General features: G+C 41.8%; 1 protein-coding gene across 8 annotated transcripts in view; it reads right to left on the minus strand.

The window, feature by feature from the left end:
* The window catches only part of MAD1L1 (mitotic arrest deficient 1 like 1), a 346,645-nt gene that overhangs the window by 243,919 nt on the left and 81,545 nt on the right, over positions 1-21,181 (minus strand). For all 8 annotated transcript variants that reach the window (XM_040079070.2, XM_040079071.2, XM_040079072.1 and 5 more), the window contains one exon: positions 2,276-2,420. In XM_040079070.2, coding sequence (XP_039935004.1) covers positions 2,276-2,420 — 145 coding nt within the window. The remainder of the gene's footprint in view (positions 1-2,275; positions 2,421-21,181) is intronic.

Raw genomic sequence — 21,181 nt, forward strand, 5'->3', positions numbered from 1 at the left:
CAATCTGAGCCCAAAGAAAGGAAAGCTGTTACAGCATTAAACTTGCACTGCTGAACATCTCTGATGCCTTTCAGGCCTTGTTTGCTCAGCACACAGGCGCTGATTCACTGCTCTAGTAGAGTCAAACATATACAAATGCAGAAGTCATACTACCAAAAGCAATAGCATTTCAATCATATATATAATACTCTCCCCCAAATTAGATTTTCACGGTCCTATTTAACAAGACAAAGATTGAATAGAGAGAACTCATCTTTTCCATTCTCAAATCACATAAAAGCACGCTACAGTACTGATGCCACTAATTAGATAATTAAATACCATTCTAGGTGATATGCTTTCAATGTAAAATAATTATTTCTGACAGGAAATGTATTTGCTCAATCTCATTTTAAATCACAATATCATACTTTCTTTTAATTAAATTAAATTCTTTCTTCTGATTTTGCATGAGAAGGGCAACCAGCAGGAGAAACAGTGCTGAGGATAGATTGTCCATGTATCACAATGCCTGTACTTCTTCACAAAGGACCCCAGCGTTCTCTGGATGGAATATAAATTTTCAGAGAACAGCAAAGTTTTTATTCCTTCAAAACAGGTCAGTTGATGAATCACTGAGTACACTGAAAACCTCCCCTGTCAAAACACAAGTTTATTCGCTATGGCCGGATGAAGAACACTTCCAACTTTTCCCATGCTCCTCTTCAGGGGGAGCACAGCAAACAAAGCCAAGGTTTGTCTTTCCATATGAACCGGGGTATAATCCATCACATGACAAAGTAGTGTTGTGGCTTTGTCCCGTACTTAGATAAAAATAATGATATTTTTGTGGTTTATGACAAAAAGTGTTTCTGCTGAGCACTGGAAACAAGTTAACAAAGGGACTGTTTTAGAAACCATCTGAGAAACTTCTTTAATGGCTGAGCAGTCCAGCACAATGTTAGACAGCTGAAAAGGTTATAAAGACAGGTTTTTTAATGGGCTCAGCATACACCTGTGTCATATCCAGCCATGGCAGTCCCAAACTAGAACACTACAGAGAGCTGCCTGCTGCTGGGGGCAGCAGAAGGGCTGGGAGATGCCTCTTCTGTTTCCATGGAGAGAGTTTGGTCCATCCACCCTGATTCAGCGTGAGGCTGGAAGAACCGCTGTCATTTTTCTCTTTGCACTACTGTGACTCTCCCTGGCGTCAAACTCTGCAGTCAGAAGATCTGATGGAATATCCTCTTGTAAAGTGGCTGCTTCATGCTTCAAGAGCCCTGCTTACTGCACCATACATCACAGCTTCTTTGGCTCAACAGTGACATGGGAATTACACAAAATTGGGTGCAGCGCAATTAAAATCGATCAAAACGCTTTAGTTGACACTGAAAATCAAAGCCTAAAGCTCAGGCACCACAGCAGCCCTCTCCCCTCCTGCCTCCCCATGTGGTGATGTGCCTGGTTCCCTCTCATGAGCTCTGACTACTGGAGTCTGACCTTCTGCACACACATAAGCTCCTTTACGTGAGCAGCTTCATAACACCAAGGAGATTGCTCAGATGAGGGAAGTTTTGCAAGGAGTATTCTTGGAAAGTGAAGTAACTCTCATTCTGGCTGCAGCAAATTATTATTCCCTTTGTGGAAAGAGAGCTCTCAGAATTTAATATAAAATTTTCAATGCTCTGCAGACTTCAGAATTATTGTATAGAATTTCATCATGAGAGCACACCTGATACAGCATGATGCAGACCCCTTTGATATATTCTATAGAAAGAATCTTAAAATGTATTTTCAATTTACTGGTCTAGTGCTTGCCATTACATTTGAACAGACTTCCAGCGTAAGAGGAAGGCAAATCTCTTACTCTCTGTAAATTGTTTTTCCACAGGAGCAGTTGACAAGGTGCTGCCACTTCGTTCTCTTTAGGAAAGGAGGCAATGCAGCCAAAGCCATTATAAATTCCCTTCAGTGGCTCAAAACACTCCAGCAACAACATGATTCAATTCTCTGCCCTCACAGCGATGCCAAGGCTCAGACGAAGTCATGTATCCTCAGCACAGCACGAGCCCAACTGGGGGGAACATGAGCACAGTTTCAGGAGGCACTGGTACTTCCTTTCCAACAAAGCCCCTAAAGACAGGTTTCATGCCTCCCACGGCACCCTTTATGCAAAGACCCCAGAACAGTTGTGCAGCACCAGTTATAGAGGTGAACAAAGAAGAAATAGGAAGGACTGCACCTGGCAGAAAGAAATAAAGACATGGGCTTTTGCAAACATGGTCTGGGAACTCACCTTGGTGAGGAGCACCACACGTTTCTGCAGCCGCCTGACCAGCGCTTCCTGGTGCTCTCGTTTCTTCTTCTCATCCAACAGCTGGCTCTGCACACACAGCATTTCCTCCTGCAGCTGCTGCCGGGCCTTCTCCAGCATCCGGGCACTAAGAAAGATAAGACAGAGCTGTGACCTCCTGGGAGCTGCCCCTCCATCATCAGAGGGATCAGGAAAGCCTCAGAGGAGCACGACCACGACCGTGTCGCTCTCATCTTACGGCTGCGCCACTGAAAACTGGGTAGGTGCAGTCTCATTATCAGCTGTTGTCAGAAAAAGAGATGAGGGGAGATCCACCCCAGGGACAGCCTGCCTGTGCAACACCAATTACTGGAACCTCACACGTACGAAGCATATAAGAACTGTATGTACATCTGTTCCAAAATCAATCTGTTTGCCTTTGAGAACGTGCCTCGGTTTCAACAAACAACGCACCACCTTAGGTTCTACTGGATCTTTTCATTTTTTTCTAACAAAGAAGAAGAAAAGGTAGGTTTTATATTATCTGCTTTGACTGAGAGATAGTACTCAGCAAGTAATTACAGCCACTACCAGCACATTGCTCTTGCCACCAGCCTATGTTGGAAGAGAAATGTCTTCTAAGGGCAGGTGATTAGCATTTCTTTTGAGATGTGGATTCTCAATTAAACCAGAACAGCCTGGGCCCTCCTCTTCTCAGTTCTCTGTGCAGCACGCAGTGGTGATACACAATTATCCGTGTGCTCCTGGAGAAGCTCTCCACGTGTGCCCTTCAGCCCCAGTCTGCTGCTGGGGCACTGAGGAGCAGCTGCTCCAAGGCTCACATCAAGCAGCTCATCACACATCAACTGCTGGCAAAGCACTTGATCAATAACAAAATAAAAGTGGAATCACTCCTGTGATTAAGAGTCAGTTCATGACTTAAATATGATGAGTTTATCCAAGACTGCGCTAAGTACTTAATGAGTGAGCAGGACACGAAATAAAAGTCTTGCACAGAAGTCAAAAACCCTCAAGCAAGTGAGAAAGATCAAACTCAACATCTCCAGCTTAGTCAGGAACAGAAGAACTTTGTTTCTCTAATGCTAGAAACAACAGTGGAAAATTTATGAGTGCTTCTGAGGGGTCTTATTCATCATTGTATTTGAAAGAAAATAAATTAAAATGCTTTTAAATAAAATAGCACTATTGTTAAGGTACTGTTTAGATAGATCCCAAAGGGAATACTTAAAGAACACTTCTAGCATAAATCGAGTGCAACCTGCACTGCCAGGTCACCAAACTGTATTTCTTGGGAAATATATTTAGGAATTCACAAGAATTCCAAAGCAGCTGCCTCCCTACCTCAATATCCTTCTCTTTGAAAAATGTATTTGTTTTGAAGCACTGGATGAATTAGAAACCTGTTTGAAGCACCAGTTCAATTTGGAACCATTCACAGACCAATTCAATAATTGGGAACTGTGAAATGGTCTCTTCATTGCTGTATTCATGTGGGAAGGTTCATCAAGAGGACTTCACATCTGCATTGGGAACTGGATAATTGCATTGCAGGGCACTACTCCTTGGACCTGTTTTAATTAATCATTTGAGAAGGGCACCCGTGCCAAGAGTAGCATCTCTGGTGATGGAACATGCCTGTGAGTCAGCCTATCAAGCTTGCAGCAGGTCAGTCCTCAAAACAGGGCAGAGAAGATGGGTAATTCCTGGTAACCTCAATTTATGCCTTAAGATTTATTACAGTTTGTTCAACAATATTCCTTTTTATGCATAGGGTAAATATAAGTACAAAACCCTCATTAACTCTGATATATGTGTTATAATAATTGAAATCACACTACAGAAACCTTGCTGCAAATACTTTTTCCTTTATCAAAGAACCTTTGTCCTGATTAGAGTCAGAACAAAAGAAAAAAATGCAAACATAACATTAATTACCCTGAAACAGTGAAAATCTCACATTTGATGATTGCAAAACATTTTGATAAGGCAGTGGAGCAATCTTTTTTTTTTAATCTCACAATATTGTGACTTATTTCTATAATCGTTGAGTGGACCGACAAATGATGATTGATTTGACATTCACCAAGAAAAATGAGATATGTGCTAAGTTTCCTTCCCAAAATAATGAAAAATATTTGAGATTTACGTCTCATGGAGAGCACAGACATTCAGCCACATACAAAATTCTCAAGCTAGGCTGGAAAACAACTGTTTTAAAACATGAGAGAAGTTGAGCAAAGAGATACAAATGGGCAATTTCCCCAGCCACTGCATGGAAATAACATCTTCATCCGTTTATATTTCAGCCTCAATATAAATGTGATGTTAATGTACCTAAAATTCAAATGCCAGAGACGTCTCTGAAAGCGAGGACAATCCTCAAACTCCCTGAACTGTTACCATAGGTTTCCTTGCTATGGGAGGTGTGAAATTCAACTTCCTCACAACTCTCCACACCATGCCAAAGTACATTATTGAGATCCTTTCTTCCTCTCTTTGGGCAGATTGATAATTCTTCCAGAAACTGCACCAAATACAACATGAGCTGCTTCTATAAGGAAAAATCCAAAAGGAAAGTTCTATTTCTTATTGACACAAAACAGGATTTGCAAGTAGGTGCTCAGAAGCAAAAAGCCTTTAAAGCCAGACTTCTTTAAGTGCACTCTTCTTCCACCCTGATGGCACCTATGGCTTATCAGAAGTAATTGCTCACTCAATATGGGCATTAAAAACTAAAATAAAAGAGGCACCAAGTTATCCATTCAACATAAGCTTGGGGAAGTGGCATTTAAAAAAATCTTTGCGAGTTCAAAGTAAACCTTTTAAGCCTTAAAGAGAAAAAGTCATTTCTGTTTATCAGCCTATTAATGTTCCTTGTTCCACATCCCAGTGAATGAGATGCCAACAACTTTCTGTTCTGGGTTTTTTGAGACTCTTCATATTTTGCTCTTCCCTTCTGTAATCCACTTTAATGCAATCTTAATGATAAAACTTCATTTTCCAGAATATTCTTTGAAAGACTGAGAACAATGAGGGCACACAGTGAATACCGAAGCTATAAGATCCATTTTAATAATCTCCTTCAAAAATGACAAAAGCAACTGACAGCTTCCCCCCGCCCCCCAGTGATCCATAAAGCATTATTTTAATCATTCCATCCTTCCAGTAGCCAAGTTACCACCTCGGAGTTACCGACAAATAAAAATACAGGGAAAGCAAACAGGATGCCAGAAGCAGTCTGTGTATGAACCTGGGAGGAAAACAAGGGGTCCACAGCGCCAATTAGAAGAGCAACACTGTCTGGGTCATGTTGTAGCTGGGGAGAAGATGAGACACGTGTACCTACCAGGGCCAGCTGTCAGGAGGGAGAGAACATCAAAGAGAAAAGCAGGGTGTGATGGGAAGAACAGCGAGGGAGCACAGAGGGAAAACACGGTGACAGCGCCGTGGCACACGCCGAGCTGAGAAGAGAAGCGCGCCGCAGCCATCAACATCCTCGTGTCAGAGTCCAAAAAAAAGGGTTAATGCAGAAGCTAATGAGGCAAAAAGGAGCCGAGGAAATTGTTTTGTAGCAAGACATTTGGATGAAGGAACACCCATTCCTGAAACTTGACAACTCGCAGGCATCTCAGTGAATCCACACGTACACGCATAAACCACACTGGAAACTGATAAACAGAGGGCTGAACAAAAACGTTATTTTTCATTCCAGTTCCTCCCCCACAGGTTTTCTGAGCAAACACAAAGGCATAAGCAAAACCAGGGTAACTCCAGCATGTCTTTTATTTTCCAGTGGATAGCAGCAGGACATCCCTGCCTGTGCTCTCCCTCAAGGATTCTTACAACATCCAACTTCTGACACAGACAACCTCCCCCATCAGCCTCTGCCTAACCTGCCTCAGCACCATCCAGGATGGGAATGAAAAAGGAAAAACAGAAGGGAGAAGATGAAAACAGCCTGACTTAAACAGGGACAGGACACAGGAAAGAAAAGGTGACGCTGGGCAAAACATTAAAATACCCATTGTATGTTAAAAAGAGAAAAATCTGCTCCACTACAAAATGCTGCAGAAAAGACTGTTTGGAGCTCTGAGAACACAGCTACAGATGGAGCTCCCTAAACTAGTTTAGCATTTAAGGCAGGTAAACTAGAAAAACTACCACCAGGAAGGAGAAGACTTTAGCGCTACAAGTATTTCAGCTCAAAATTCAGAGGTTTGGGTGCTAACTTTTACTACAATAAGATTGGCATCTCTTTCTGCTTCCTTTCTTCTTCACAGATAGAATTGTCACCCTCCCCTGCCCTCAAATCCTGCTCTGCCACTGGCACTGTGGGAGCTGTGGCGGCCAACAGGTCTGTGTTAGCTATTTGCTCACTACATTCAGAAAGAGAAATGATACAAAATACGAACATCTTTAGTAGAAGCTATCACAGGGGCTATATTTTATTTAAAGCTTTAAGCGTGCCTCACAGAAAGCCATGTGAAATGCTGCTACACAAAACACTACATGAAATGGTCTACAGAGAGTCGGTGGGAAAACACGCTTTCTCCTTGTTATTTATTTCTCCCAAGTCTTCAGCAAATATCTGCAAACTTTCTCTTGGTTCACACCTTGTATTTTCTCAAAGATCTTTTGTATAACTCACCAGCATCAGGCTTCCATAAATCACAAATCATTCAAAGGTAAACAGATCATACATCATCTTGCCGCTAGACATACAAGGAAGATTCAAATCATATTGAATTTATAATGAGGGAAGAACATAAAGAGAATTATTTTGCGAGTGCGGCCAGAGGAAATGGGTAAGAAGCAGACAGACATTTGGAGCATTATTGGTACACTGACAATGCTTTATCTGTGAGACAGTATTTAATTTTACTCCCTAACCAGCAGCATAATTATCAGGTGCGGAAACGCAGTTCCACCAAAGTGAGCAGTTAGAGAAAAGAAATAACACACATTTTCTGCCCCAGCCCCAGTACAACGGCCATAATTGACTGGCAGGAGTTGAGATCCACTAAAATAAATTCACATCAGGCACCCTGTGCTTCCTTCCATTACAGGGTCAACACGCTGCAGCACACAGGGCTGCGCTGACAGCAGCGACCAAAGGAGCCCAGCTCAGGAACATTGCCAAAATCCAAAATGCACAGGCTCCACTTGAACGGACACTTAATCAGCCACTCGAGGTGAGAATCCCTGTCCCAGTTCTAAACAGGCATTCCACATCACCATCAAGATGAGAATGAAAGCAGTGTCTTAACAAATGAGGAACGTCCGTGGCTTGTTTTGGTTTTATGTGGAAACTTCAGTAGTTTCAACATCCATCACTGAATTCTGGAACGAAAAATATTTCCAGGGGGAGATAACTACAGGCATAAATGTCCTTTTTCTAAGCTTCTAAACCTGAAGTGTTCATAAGGCCAAAGCTTCTCCTAAAGGCATTTATCTGGCAAATAAAACTTCTACTGGTATTTAAAAACCACTGAGCCCACACTGCTGGCTGTGTACTTACTACACTTGAAAATGCTGCTGCCTTCAGTGCAACTGGGTGCAGGAAAAAATTATTCTGATATCTGAATAAACAAAGTGATTAATATTAGCTTATGCAGGCAAATCTTTAAGGGCCTTTGGTATGTGCAGATGCTCATGGCTCTTGTTCTGAATCAACAACAGGTCAGACACCAGTTACACCCTGAGCAAACAGATTCCCTTGCAGTGCTTGGAGAGAAGCAAATACTAAATGCAAGTAATTAAAAAGGAGGAGTTAGAACTAAGAGTCCTCTGTGATGTTTAACACAGCATAGAGCCAGTACAGCTTGTGTCATCTCTCCCTTCATCATCAGTCGCATGTGGCATTTGGCACTTATGGAGGATGGACTGTTTTAAAAGGGCATTCACTGAAAAGGATTTTCCACTCCCATTCTGAGATGAGAACAAGTTTAAGGTGTCTTTCCTACACTGGAGAGAACAGAATGCCCAGAGATGCCCTCTGACCAGAGACTGAGCCACCACACAGAACCAAGATGTTCACTGAACTGTTCAAAACACGTTACAGAGAGCTGGGAAGGGAGAATCTCCACCCCTATTATTTCAGGAGTTGTGTTCATTTGGTCCCCTTTGCAGCTGCTAATTTTGGCTCTCCTAACAGCCCTGGCTAGTGAGGAAGATCAACCTGTGGACAATGCTGTCAGTAAGGGAACATGTGGAACTTCAGCACCAGAAGATGCCAAATGTCTGCTCCCTTCCCCATCACCCCTCATCCAGATTTCAGCATCCAGCACATGGGAGTAAAATACTGGAGAAAGGGGACTGTCAAAGGAGACAGGAAAACAAACAAACAAGCCCCCAAAGAACAACCCCAAGGAAGAATTTTGAAAGGAAACCTTTTCTCCAGCCAGGATCCGAGCACCCTCTCTGCAGCTGGCTTAGTTTACATCATCTAATTCAAATTCTAAATGCTTCAAAGTGTTATTACACTTTTTTCTTTGAAAACAAAAATGACAATAACTGAAACAAAACTCTGAATGAGAAAACCCAAAGACTGAAATAATTACTAATCAAAACAGAGGCCTGTACATGGGCTGCTGAAGTCACTGGCCAGCTCTACCCAGTAATTTCTCTTCGTGTCGGCTCTGATGAGTTTTATATTTCTAACATTTCATCAATTTGAATCACTAAATTCAATTTGCATTCACAGATAAACAGAGAAGGAATAATAAATACTCTCATCTGACCTTGAAGTGTGACACATAAAATTGCCCTCAATGATTTCATTTCAGACTGAACCAGAATGAATAATGCAGTTGGCCCCACCAGTTACCAATCTACAATCACACTTGTGGGCTGGAGAAACTCACTAAATATGACGAAGAAAGTCAAAACTTTTCACTCTTTTTTTGTACTGGTATTTTCTGCTGCTCCCTCACTACAGGGATTCAGTCCCTACCTCTGTCCTTCCCCACCACTCAGCCCCAAATTCACATCCCAAGGATTTCAGTTTGCTGCACAGTCACAAGTGAAGGCATTGCAGTTTTCTCAACCCAGTCCAGTATTATTTGCTTTATGAAGGGCACATCATAACTCTTCTCTCTCCCAGTAAGCTGTCAAGTCACTGGGACAACTCTCCAGCACAGCCACACCACACAGGCAACTGGTAACATGAACACCATGAGTGACTAAGAATATTTCCAATTTCTGTTATCCATTCCAACCAATTCCAATTTCTGTTATCCATTCCAACCAACACTTATCAAGAGAGTGGGAAAGTCATCTGGGAATAGCATGAGAGCTGAAGAGCTCTAAAGAATAAAGAACTGATAAAGAGGAGTGAAAAAAGAGGAAAATTTGCTTGAAGTGGTGAAAGAAATGAGTAGGAGAATGGTCGTGCTTGAACCAACTTGTCAGCAAACAAATCTGCTGAAATTCTAGGCTCTTGACAGTTAGATAATGGCTTATATTAATAAAATAAGAAGGGTCAAAGTGTTTAGATGGGAAAAACAAAACATTAAACCCTCCACCGCAATATAGCAAGTGAGTCCTCACAGGCTGGTGACTCATTACAGCTTTGTGAAGGTTCTGCGGATCTGTTTCAAATTACCTTTTCCAATGAGACCTCATTTCCAGTGTGAATTACAGTACTCCACAGTGAAATGAGGATTGAAATGAGGATTGTATATTACCGCTCAGTCACTTTTTTCTTTTTTTTTTAATATCTGAACCTAAGACTACCTGAACAAATTTACAGAAACACAATTGTCTGAAGTATTTTTTGCAGAACAATTCAGCGATGGACCCTCACCATAACTCCGACTAAAATCCAAAGCTATGGCTCAGCATTTCAGCATCAGGCTTTTGTCAGTGAAAATCCCTCCAGGTTATGTGATGAAAACTTGACTCAGTTTTCACTAGGGACTCAGAAGAGAATTCGTGGTGTTACTTGTTGACAACAAATAAACCCAAACAATTAAGTGCTACCCCCCAGCATTTACCCATGGGACACTGGCAGAGACAAAAGCAAAGGAATGACTGCAAAGTCACTCAGCTATCTCTGACAAGCACTCTGCCAGACTGCTGCTCTTGGCTTTTCTTGCTCACAAGCACCAATTTAACTCCATCTCATATCTGCCTCCCACCTGCTTTGACTCAGCTCATGTCAAAGCAGTCTACCAGGACCCAAGCCATATTAAGCACAGCATTGTAACAGACCTCTAATCCTTAAATCCTCAATATGGATGCATTTTAAGTCTGCAAAGATATTAAAATTTCCATGACCAAATAACCTGACCTGTAACCATGGATTTTCCAAGTGCCACCATGTCTTTGGGCACAAACAACATGTCATGGTAGTGTAGGATCTTTTCTACCACGCTCTAACAACGAATCAGGATTCACTGCTAACTGCATCTGTTTTCTGCAGGATCTCTGCCTCATTTGCTTCAGAATTTGGAAGATTAATGAAGCACAGAAATTGCATGAAGAGAATGGTCTCACATTAAGGCAACTGAAAGCCTCCCCCCAAAAAATCTGGTTCCAGTTCTTGCTTCTGCCAGAGCTCCTGGTGATACCATGACCTTTCCAAAGCCGTGCTTGGTGCTAAGTCACTGGGCAGCCCCTGGTGCTGAGCTCCAGTGCTGGGCACTAACACTGCTGCTGGAATCAGTAGCAGCTACTCAGGCCAGGTGAAGCCTTGGGTCAGGGTTTTGAAAGAACATGTTCTAAATATTCCATATTGGCATCTCCAAAAACAAGGCTACACTTTCTCCTTGGTTCACATCTGGTGTAACAGAACTAGCATAAGAAGTAACTAATAAATTATTAAATTTCTCTGTAGAAAAGCATTAATAGCTGCTCATTAAGTCAGCATAATCTGCCATCTCTGCCAAGTGAAAGAAGAATGCTGCATGCTATGGGAAACTAGACTAAGGTGTCAAGTGACTTGAATTTGGGATTTCCTACCCCCTGAGAGCTTTACCTTGCAACCCGGATCTTGACTTTCGAGTACCTGTTTTCCTCATGGGGAAAACACCACTTAAAATATTAAAAAATAAAAAAAAAATCCCCATAAAAGCAAAACCATCTATCTAAGAACAAGAATGAGGCAAAACAGCAGTGTTAGCTGAAGCTGCACCAAAAACATCCACTCTGGGGTAAGCTTCATCCCAATAATATTATTTTGCATTCTCATACACATCCATTTTGGGCATGTACATAAGCACAGGCAGACCCACAAAGCAGAGAAGAGCTGGTCTCCAGCCATCTGGTGTCACATAATGAGACTAAAGAAACTGGGATCTTTCCAAGCTCGACTGTCACACCAGGAATATCTGCCATTCCTCCTGCAGTGGCTGCGCAGCCTCTCTCTCTGCAAACCCAGGAAATATGTAGAGCTGCTGTGTCCGAGCAGCTGAGCAGAGGCAAAAGCTTCCTCAGACCCTGTTCCCAAGCTGTAATTTCTTCCCCATGAAGAGGTTTTGCCCAAATGAAGTCCTGCTAACCCCGTTCCTAAAAAATCCTGTGGATGCTTGTTTTCCCTGTTCCACTTAGAAATCCAGAGCACTATTTCAATCTTCCACTGGACTGTTGACATTATTAGGATTTACATGCAGGGCACAGAGATCTATCTTCCTCTAATTTTAATCCCCCAAATTAGGTCAAAGAACCCATAAACCAATACAAGGCAAGGGGAATAAAGCTGTCACCATGGAAGAACTGCCAGAACCACTGCATTTATAGCCCTGTTACATCAATTCTTCTGCATCGATATTTTCAGGTGTTTAATAAAACAATACTACGTTCTATGCAATCTTTTTGTCATGAATACTTATAGAGAAACCAGTTAGGTGGACACGTAAATAGCCTTTCTACAGCAGTTTCAGGTTTCAAAATCACTATATTTGCAAACAAATCAGATCCCTTACTTTATGGTGAAGATGTGACAAGGAAATTAATTTCAAGGTGTGCCAACCAAGTAATTTTGTCTCTGCATCACTTATAAAATAAATTCTCTGTTCAATGTAATTCGATATCAGCCAGTTGGCATCACAACTCCTGCATCAACCAGCTCCACGTCGGAGGGGCAGGATGATAGTCCAGCATGGATTCAGCAGGTGTAGGGAGAGGTTTCTGCCCTCAGCACTGTGGCACCTCAATTCATCACCGTCTTGGTTTAACCCCAGCAGAGCATGACATCAAATGGTCTGGAATACCACAGAATCATGAGATGCTTTGGGTTGGAAGGGATCCGAAAGATCATGTCATTCCAACCTTCCTGCCATCAGCAGGGACTCTTTCCACTAGACCAGGCTGCCAGAACCCCATCCAGCCTGCCTTGAACACTTCCAGGGACAGAGTGACCATGCAGAGATACTCGGCAAGGCTGATTTATCTGTCACTTTCAAAAATTGTTCTTACCGTGATGCTTTTTTTATTTAAAGCAAAGCACGACAGCACAATGTCACTAATGTGTTTATTTCTGCAAACTCATTCAGGAAGGAAAGAAGAAAACCGTCAATGGGAGTTTAGGAGGGCCAGCAAAACAAATTGACAAGACAAAGTTGCCAAGACCAAAACTAAAACCCCCAGGCAGTAACTGGGAGACACAGCTGGCTCCATCTGGAGCTGCCCATCAGCACAATCAGAGCTGGTCCCCACCAGCCCACGTCCCCCACGCTCAATAGAGGCACTTTGGCAGGCAATTGATGGGCTGTGCTCAGCACATCCTTCGATTGCCACCTGTCTTCCCTCATCATCTCCCCTGCTGCCTCCATTGTACCTGATTAATGCAGCCCATTCCTCCTGGTTATTTCCTTATCGATCCACCATCCCCTGCATGGGAAAAGGCGTCAATGCAGTTAAGGGCAGGCACCTGCTTGGAGACTTCAGCCTCCGGCTGCTTTCTGAGAGAGAGTTTTGTTCCCACTGGATAATAAGAATCTCTGGTTAAAGGAGCTTTTTGGTATTGGCAATGTCATAAAATGTTCCTTGTGTCCTACTTCAGTGGAGCTGACAAACTCTCCACTCGCTGTCACCGGACTAATGAGAAAAGAAGCACTTCTAAAGAGCTCTGGGTACTTTTGCATTGTAAAGTGAAAAGGAGAAAGTAAGATATTTCAATGATGTTCATTCCAAAGCCCCGTAAAGAGAAAAGAAAAAAGGGAACGTTTCTGCACAATCACTGTATCAAGCAAGCAGCTCACTTATTAATCTCTCCTTCCTCCAGTATTCACTGGCTCGGGGGCTTGAAAAGTTGACACTTGACTTGAAAAATGCCAACTCTAAGCAGTTTATTTCCTCTTGAACTTTAAGAGCTGACTGAGACAGAAATGACCTTTAAAAAGGCAGGGTTAGTTCTTGTATGAATTGATAGAAGGATTCTTTGCTTACACAGCACAGCAAGGTACTGAGCAAATCTCCTATACAAACTCTCCTCTCTCACCAGAGGCAAGAACAACACCATGTTCCATCAGCCACAGGATTCACAGGGCTGGGGGGTGTGGGACCTGGTGACCCAGCTCATCTACAAGAGGGAAAGAGCCTCATACAACCATAAATCAATGCCCTTATACACACCCAGGACAGAGACTACACCAATACTGACACCCCATCTTCCATCACAAGGGAAGCAGAGCGGGCACAACCGAAATTAAACAGAGCCACCTAAATCCCACCACCAGCCCCAAGCACAGACCGGCCACAGAGTCCTGCTGCCAGTGGGACACCGAGCAAGATACCAGGAGTGCTCTTTTGGAACATCTCCCTGGTGGTTGTGAGTTTGCTTTCATCAATCTCTACCGAAGCTGCTGAAAAAGAAACCAATCACTACATTAATGGTCTTCAAAGAGAGGCAGCTGGAAAATGCAAATCAATGCCCAACAATACCTACTAATAACACCTGCTGCCACACCAGTAACCAGACACGTAACGAGGCAGAATATTCTTGTCTGAGGTCCACCACACAATTAATACCACCAGATGTCAAAAAAAAGGCAATTGAAGGATTTTGTGGCAGCAGAGGACAACCTAGGAGTTTTGATAAAGGAAATTCACAAAGCAAATATCTAAGACGTCAACAGAGATGGGAATACATCGGGGACAAGTAAGTTTAGTTTGCCTGTGTGCAAATAACAACACTTAACTGGTACTCTGTATTTGAAGATACAGAGTGCCCTGCTGACAGGCATGACACCTGCACATTAAACTAAGATATCCAAACGATATTTCATTTATCCAGATAGTGTGAGAGTATTCACCTGTTTCTCACTCTGTAAGGAAGGTACATGTAGCCATTTTGGTAACAGCAAAATATTAATGCAGAAGGTGAGCAAACTTTCCACTGCCAGGCAGAGAAACTCCTCAGAGGCAGGGCTGAAATTTGGCCTCTTTCTTTTTTTTTTTTTTTAACATATTATAGTTCTAGCCTTAATCTTCAACTGCTAAGCCATGCTGACTGCAAGCAGTAAAGGACTGATGGAGTTCAGAAATCTCCAGTGAAGTATGAAGTATCACTTTGCCATCAGCAGCAAGGAAATGATTCCAATCTACCATCAACCCACTTAAGCAGAAACAGACATCTTATAAAGAGAACCCCATGGCTATTCTGTGCAGGATTTTCTTTTTCTCTGGAAGGGAAATACACATCAAACTCAGCAGGGCAGACAGAAGAAGTCAAGCCTTATATAGTCTAGGTTAACTTATTAATAATGAATCATTTTTGTCATTATTCCTGAGGCTTAGTATCAGGCACTTTGGCAGAGGGAGAGGAGAAGGAGAGGGGTGTTTTGCTCTCCAGCACAACTGGAGGCATGACAGGGAACCACGGCCTCAGTGGGATATTGAGTGGAAACTCTCAGATCAGAGCTTGGCATCTCCCTGCTGGCAGAGATTTAGAAAATTCCTGCACCTGAAATATATTTACAGTTATATGTGCAGTGTATAAATATATATATATATGTGTACACATATACAGAGAGAGACACACAAGAGCACAGTACTTACCAATTCATATTAAATAATATCTGCACCGTTTTATTCTCCGCAGCATTGCAAGAGTTGCAAGCATTAATTGTTTTCATATTTTTAAATGCTGTTTGATTTCTCTGATGGGGCTTTTCCTGTGTGTATAATCACAGGAGGTCTTGGAGAAACCTGTTTACTTTTGCAATCCATTAGAGAGCCTCCCACTTCCAAAGTTACTGCACAATCACTTCTTTTAACAGTCAATTTAACAGTGTTTAGCCTCCAACTGTTGCTCTCACACACAGAATGCTGCTTTTGGGGCTCTCACTCCTGTGCATAAAAAGGCTTCTTAACATCTTTAGGGCAATATGAAAATATAGATTTATACTGTAAGGTGTATAACTGCTGCAAAACAGATTTGCTCAACTGTAATACACATCAAACAACATTAAAAACCAGTAAGGAACTGCCATCTGATTTACATGAGATGTACTTGGAGACTTGTAACTTTTGCCTGAAGGTTTTAATTAAAGCAATTCATGTCCCAGGGCACTTTTCTTGTAGTAAAGTGTCTTCCCCGTTCAGCTGCTTCAAGGACTCTGCTCTCTGTGCTTTGGCACCATGTAATCACTCCCATGGGAACAAACGGTAACACGAATGCAGATCAGAAAAACAGCTTTAAATGAAGCAAGAAAGATGAAGAACTAAATGTAAAAGAAGAAACAATTTTGTGCCCTTTATACAAGAGTCTGTTAGATCTCTGGAATGACAACAAAGAGGGAAGAAGGCGTTGGTCTGAGTAAAATCTGAGACTCCTGAGTTCTGCCACTGCTTGCTGAAACACTCCCAAAAAACGTGTGTTCCCAGATCTAATTTCCAGCAGTGATCATCTTCAATCAGGGAATTTTTCTCGCCACTCTTCTGAAGGAAGAAAGCAGTGATCAAGGATCCATGTCTGGCAGCTCTTTCCTCTGTCATTTAATTCACTTTGGGACAGGGGAATTTACAAATCACAGTCGCTTTGGTTACTGCAGGTATTTCAGCAGAGATGTACCCAGTGGTCCAGAAGAAAGGGTGGAATTTTCCCCCAGATTTCATTCAACAGTACAGAAAACCAAGTTTACTGAAGGATGAAGAAACACCAACAGACAAGACACAATAAATTTGCTTACTAGTAGGTTGTATAAACCAGCTTTCAACAGCATAAGGCAAAGCAAAGCAAGGTTTTTGCTGAAAACGAGGAATCCATTGTGACCATACACTGCAATAACACACCACTGGAGTATTAGTCCAGGTGGGTTCATTAACAGAAAGCAGTGCAAAAACTATTTGCAATTGTTAAAATTCTTGTCAATTTTGCACAAATACCTTAAGCAAACCCTCTCACCAAATTTATCAACACAGCAAGGGGGAAAAAAAAGTCTTTTTCTAAAAACTTTAAAATGGAACTCGAGCAGAAAACTGGTAATTTTATTGCAAATTCACAAGAAGCTTGTAAGAATACAGAAAATATCTCTTTCCATCAACAGCACCAGTGTCACCCATGAATGCCAGCAGAGTTCCTTGTGGGCTGACTGTGATTTGGTGATATTTTGCACAGAACACCTGTACCAGCTACAGGTGATGTTCCAAACCAAGGAATATTTGCAGGTGTGAGCCAGGAACAACCAGCAAGTGCTTCTTCCCAGGCTCTCTACATTTCAACAGATACATGAGGTTTTATATAAAAGATAACTGGCACAGCAACTGTATATGGCCCTCATTGTTCATGCTTTTAATCAATGAAAAAGAAAAATAAAATAGAAATAATAATTAAAAACACCCAAGCAAGTAAGCCAGACAAGGAAAAACATCAGGAAGAGTACAGCAAAGACACACACAAAATCACCAGGATTTTACAGAAGTTATTTTGTGCACGTACACTGACTGAACTGACAGGCTGCTAACCTGGGAGAGGTTTTTCTTTGATGTTGCGGCTGTTCAAAGTTATTCTCAAAGTGAATAAAAGCAGTAAACAGCAAACCCTGAAACCTGTTAAAGTATCCAAATACTCTGTACTGTAGAGGATACATGGCCAAATGAGTAAATATTTTCTGGTCTTTAGCTAATTTTATGACACTCTCAGTATCTCGAAATGAGTATATATTGACAAGTCTACTTGGAATCGCTCAAATCAATCGACCAAACCGTCAATCAATTTTAGTTGAATTCATTAATCTATTAGAGAAAATGGATTGCATAGCTCCAACTATTAGATACTGATAGCATTTATACAATTAACAACCTGAGAATGATTTGAAAATCCATAAGCCTGTAATTACTTATGACAAACTTCATACAGGAATATTTTAAAACTCTAATCTAGCTGATTTCATCAGTATTTTTCTGATCCTTCTCTAGCTCTAAACAATAATAACCAATTCATTCCAGGGTTGTTCATGCTCTCATTTTCAGGACCTTGCTGTTCCAATATTTGTGTTTCAATTAAGGCAGGACAGTCTAGGGAAATGACTATTTTAATAGTTTTATAAAAAATGTATAGTGACATTTCTATCGATTAAAGAATCTTTGTAAGAAGAATTAATGTTTGTATTTTACCAGTAGTGTTTACAGTACAAAACCAGTTTCACGAGTTCATCTTTCTTTTTTTTAATTGGATTTGTGAAATATTTCATCCATTTGTGGTGCAGCACCGTGGGATAAAAGCATTGGAACTAAAGAGAATGCAGGCACAATCCAACATTTACCTTGCATTGAACTTTCAAACCAGCACTGTAAACTATAGCACAGAGAACATTTACAAAGATTATGTGGGCAAGTGGATATTTCTAAACCAGAGGAGAAACTTATATTTGATTTTCTAACACCACCATCCATAGAACAAAGGCCGAGCAAAAAGATATCGTCTGTCAGGTCCTCAGAGTGGGTTTTTTAAGGTTCAATTAAAGTATTAAACTGAAATGTAGGATTGCATCTGAAATTAAAACATATCCTTTCCCGAGTTAACCACATGACAACCAGAATTCCAGTGAAACAAGCAATAACAACCATGACTGAATGCACAGAGTAACGCCTGGCTTTTAGGTACAATGCAAGAATAATGTCTTATGACATACCAGTAATTCAGGAAATGTTTGTACAATACCATAAAGTATGGAATTTTCCTTTGGTTATGAGGCACCTCACCTCTCTGAGCCCGCTCCAGCACATGGACCTCCTACCAGGTTATTTTGGTACCCAGTGTTTATTTACACCACAGCTGCAACAGAAAATACAACTGCTTGAACCTACGGCACGTAAGAAAAATAACTTCAGTTCTGCCCACAACTGAGGACTAAATTTAACCAGGTCATCAGCATTTATTTTAAATGAGGGGCAGGGTTGCAGCCTGCATGGCCTCGATTAGCACATCGCTGGATTTTAATTTTCATATCGGTGGGGCTTTTTTAAAATTCTTTTTAATTCCCCAAGAAAACTGCTGGCAATTCGGTTTCAACAAGCAAATATAAGCTTCCTATGAGGTCTTACACCAGGCTGTTAAGTAGAAAATCCTGCATTTAGCACTTGGCAGGTCTGAGCTGGTGCAGAGCAGGGCAGTGACACGAGCAGAGGCACCGGGTTTACTCCATGAAAAATACCAAAAGGCACAGTACCAATATTTGAATATTCAAACAACTTCCAGTACTTATTCCCCTTTTTCTTCAAGCTTCTGTAGAAACATCATAAGCAGTCGTGTTCAATAACATCAAATTTATTTATATAAAGCTAATTGCAGTGCCTGTCTCCACTGACATCCCAAGACAAATCTTGCAGGCGGGAGAGAGCCCTGAAGAGAGGAAAAACTAATCCATGCAGCTGCCTGAGCAATCTTTGCTTGCCTTCATGAGATTCCCTGCTGAATCTTGAAAACCTGGGTCAATTTGACATCAACTAATTGTGGTTATTCTCACCATCTTTCCAAGTGAGGGCCAGACAGAAATCCTAGGCAGCACAAGTTACCAGCGCTGTGTGCAAGAGTTCTGCCTCCAAAAGGTAAAATCTGGATTGCTGAGAAGATTACAGGTGTCAGCCTTACAGTTTCATTAGAAGAAATTAGTGTGGTTTTGCACAAGATTCAGTGTGCATTGATTTTTTTAAAAAAAAAAGTCAGAGATATTGAGTGTCATCAAATACGAGGTTCTGATGGTAGCCCTGCATTTTTAAAAATCAATCTGAAAAGCCAGTGCCTCCAAAAACAGGGCAAAACCACCTAGTTATCACATTTAATAGCATAGTAGGAGGTCTAAATGTAAGTGCAAGGAAAATGAGACTGCAAATAAATATGAGATGATAATAGCTGTGAACGTCTTGCCTTTCGGAACATCGAATTTACTGTTTTAAAGGTAGGCTCTCAGCCTCCGGTTTGCTTTCCTCTGTGTCCCATCAACTGTGACTGCATTAATGCAAAGCTCAGTCTGCTCTTAAAGAACAGCTGAGCAGATTAGTTTTCCATTCTGATCTTCAAGCAAGTTTTGTATCTCAAGCAGGCTTTTTCCACTCTTTCTGTGTTGTGTACAGGAGGCGTGCTGGGGTGGGTTGCCTTTCCCCAGAACAATTCAGATGAAGATTCAGCCCAAACCGGTTTGCAGGAGACACTGACATTTCTCATCCAGCCACATCTCTTCTTAAAGTATTTTCAAATCCATTAAATTCAGAGCTCATATGCTTGGGAGGGTCCCCTGACACACACGTGGTCTGTGCAGTTTTACACTGCCTGCAGACATGGCTCAAAAACAAGAGTGAAAATTTCCCATCCGCTTCAAGTGTTTGCTGGGGATAGTAGTGCTAATTAACCAGAGAGATGTAAATTCATTTCATAATTTCAGTGGAAACTTCCAGCTGTCCTGAAACTGGTTTGTGCCTGGAATTGAGACTAGAACCGGGCATTTTCCCTCCATTCTGAATGCTCCCCAAATGTATTCATTCCCTAACCCCTGTGCAGTGAAGAGTTTGACTGGTGACAAAAACTACCACAAAAACTGTAGTAACCGTCCCATCTGCTGACCTGTCCAACTTAGAAACACATCCATAACCAGAAGGCTGTTGACTGAGTAGCTTAAACATTGAATGTTAGTTTAATCATACATTTTACTCTCTAATCTGAAGCCTGCATGGGTACACATATGCACATAAAGTCATATTTCAAAGTATTACATCTATGGGCAACAGTGCAGCTTAGGAAAGAGGAAATTGAAGTTTTCAATCAACTGTAAGCTTGCAGTAACACTCAGTTAAACAAAACCACTCCACACACAGAGCCCCACTGGCAGCATCCAGCCTCATCCATTTGTGAGCAAACACCCAGGACAACGTTATTTGTGTTTACACACAAAAACCTTTGCTTTGCTTCCATCCAAGGCACATTAAGCCTGAAGAGCAAAGGCAGGCACCACAGCGTGCTGATTAGAGAAGACATCTCCAAAACTGCCTCTGAATCACAGCAATTAAGGGAATTAGACAGTCACCCTTTGAATCCAATCCGGGACATTGTTCAGACGCGAGAAAAATCCATGTAAAAGGGGAAATGTACTTTGTGTTACATCCACAGCCCACCAGACCTCTCCTGCCCTGGCTGGTGGCTGGGCTGTTCCCATCATTTTGGGTTCTCTCTGGCTGTGCTCTGTGGCAGTTTCTCCCTGCCAGTGCCTCTCCTGGACAGGGAACCCAGCAGGATTCGGATGGGGTGGTTTGGAGCACAACTTTTAGGGATTCGTTTCAAAGCTCAGTGGCTCCTGACCAAGGGCTTTACCTGAGCTGGCAAGAACAGAGCTAATCCCCTGTATCTCTGTACCAATCCAGGAAACTGAAAAGGGGCCTTTTTTGGGAAAAAAAAGGTGTGAAGTGATGCTCTTCCATGAGCAACCTGCTCCCAGGTGTCAGCAGCCACGG

Source organism: Hirundo rustica, chromosome 15 (genome assembly GCF_015227805.2).
Source record: "Hirundo rustica isolate bHirRus1 chromosome 15, bHirRus1.pri.v3, whole genome shotgun sequence".
NCBI lineage: Eukaryota > Metazoa > Chordata > Aves > Passeriformes > Hirundinidae > Hirundo > Hirundo rustica.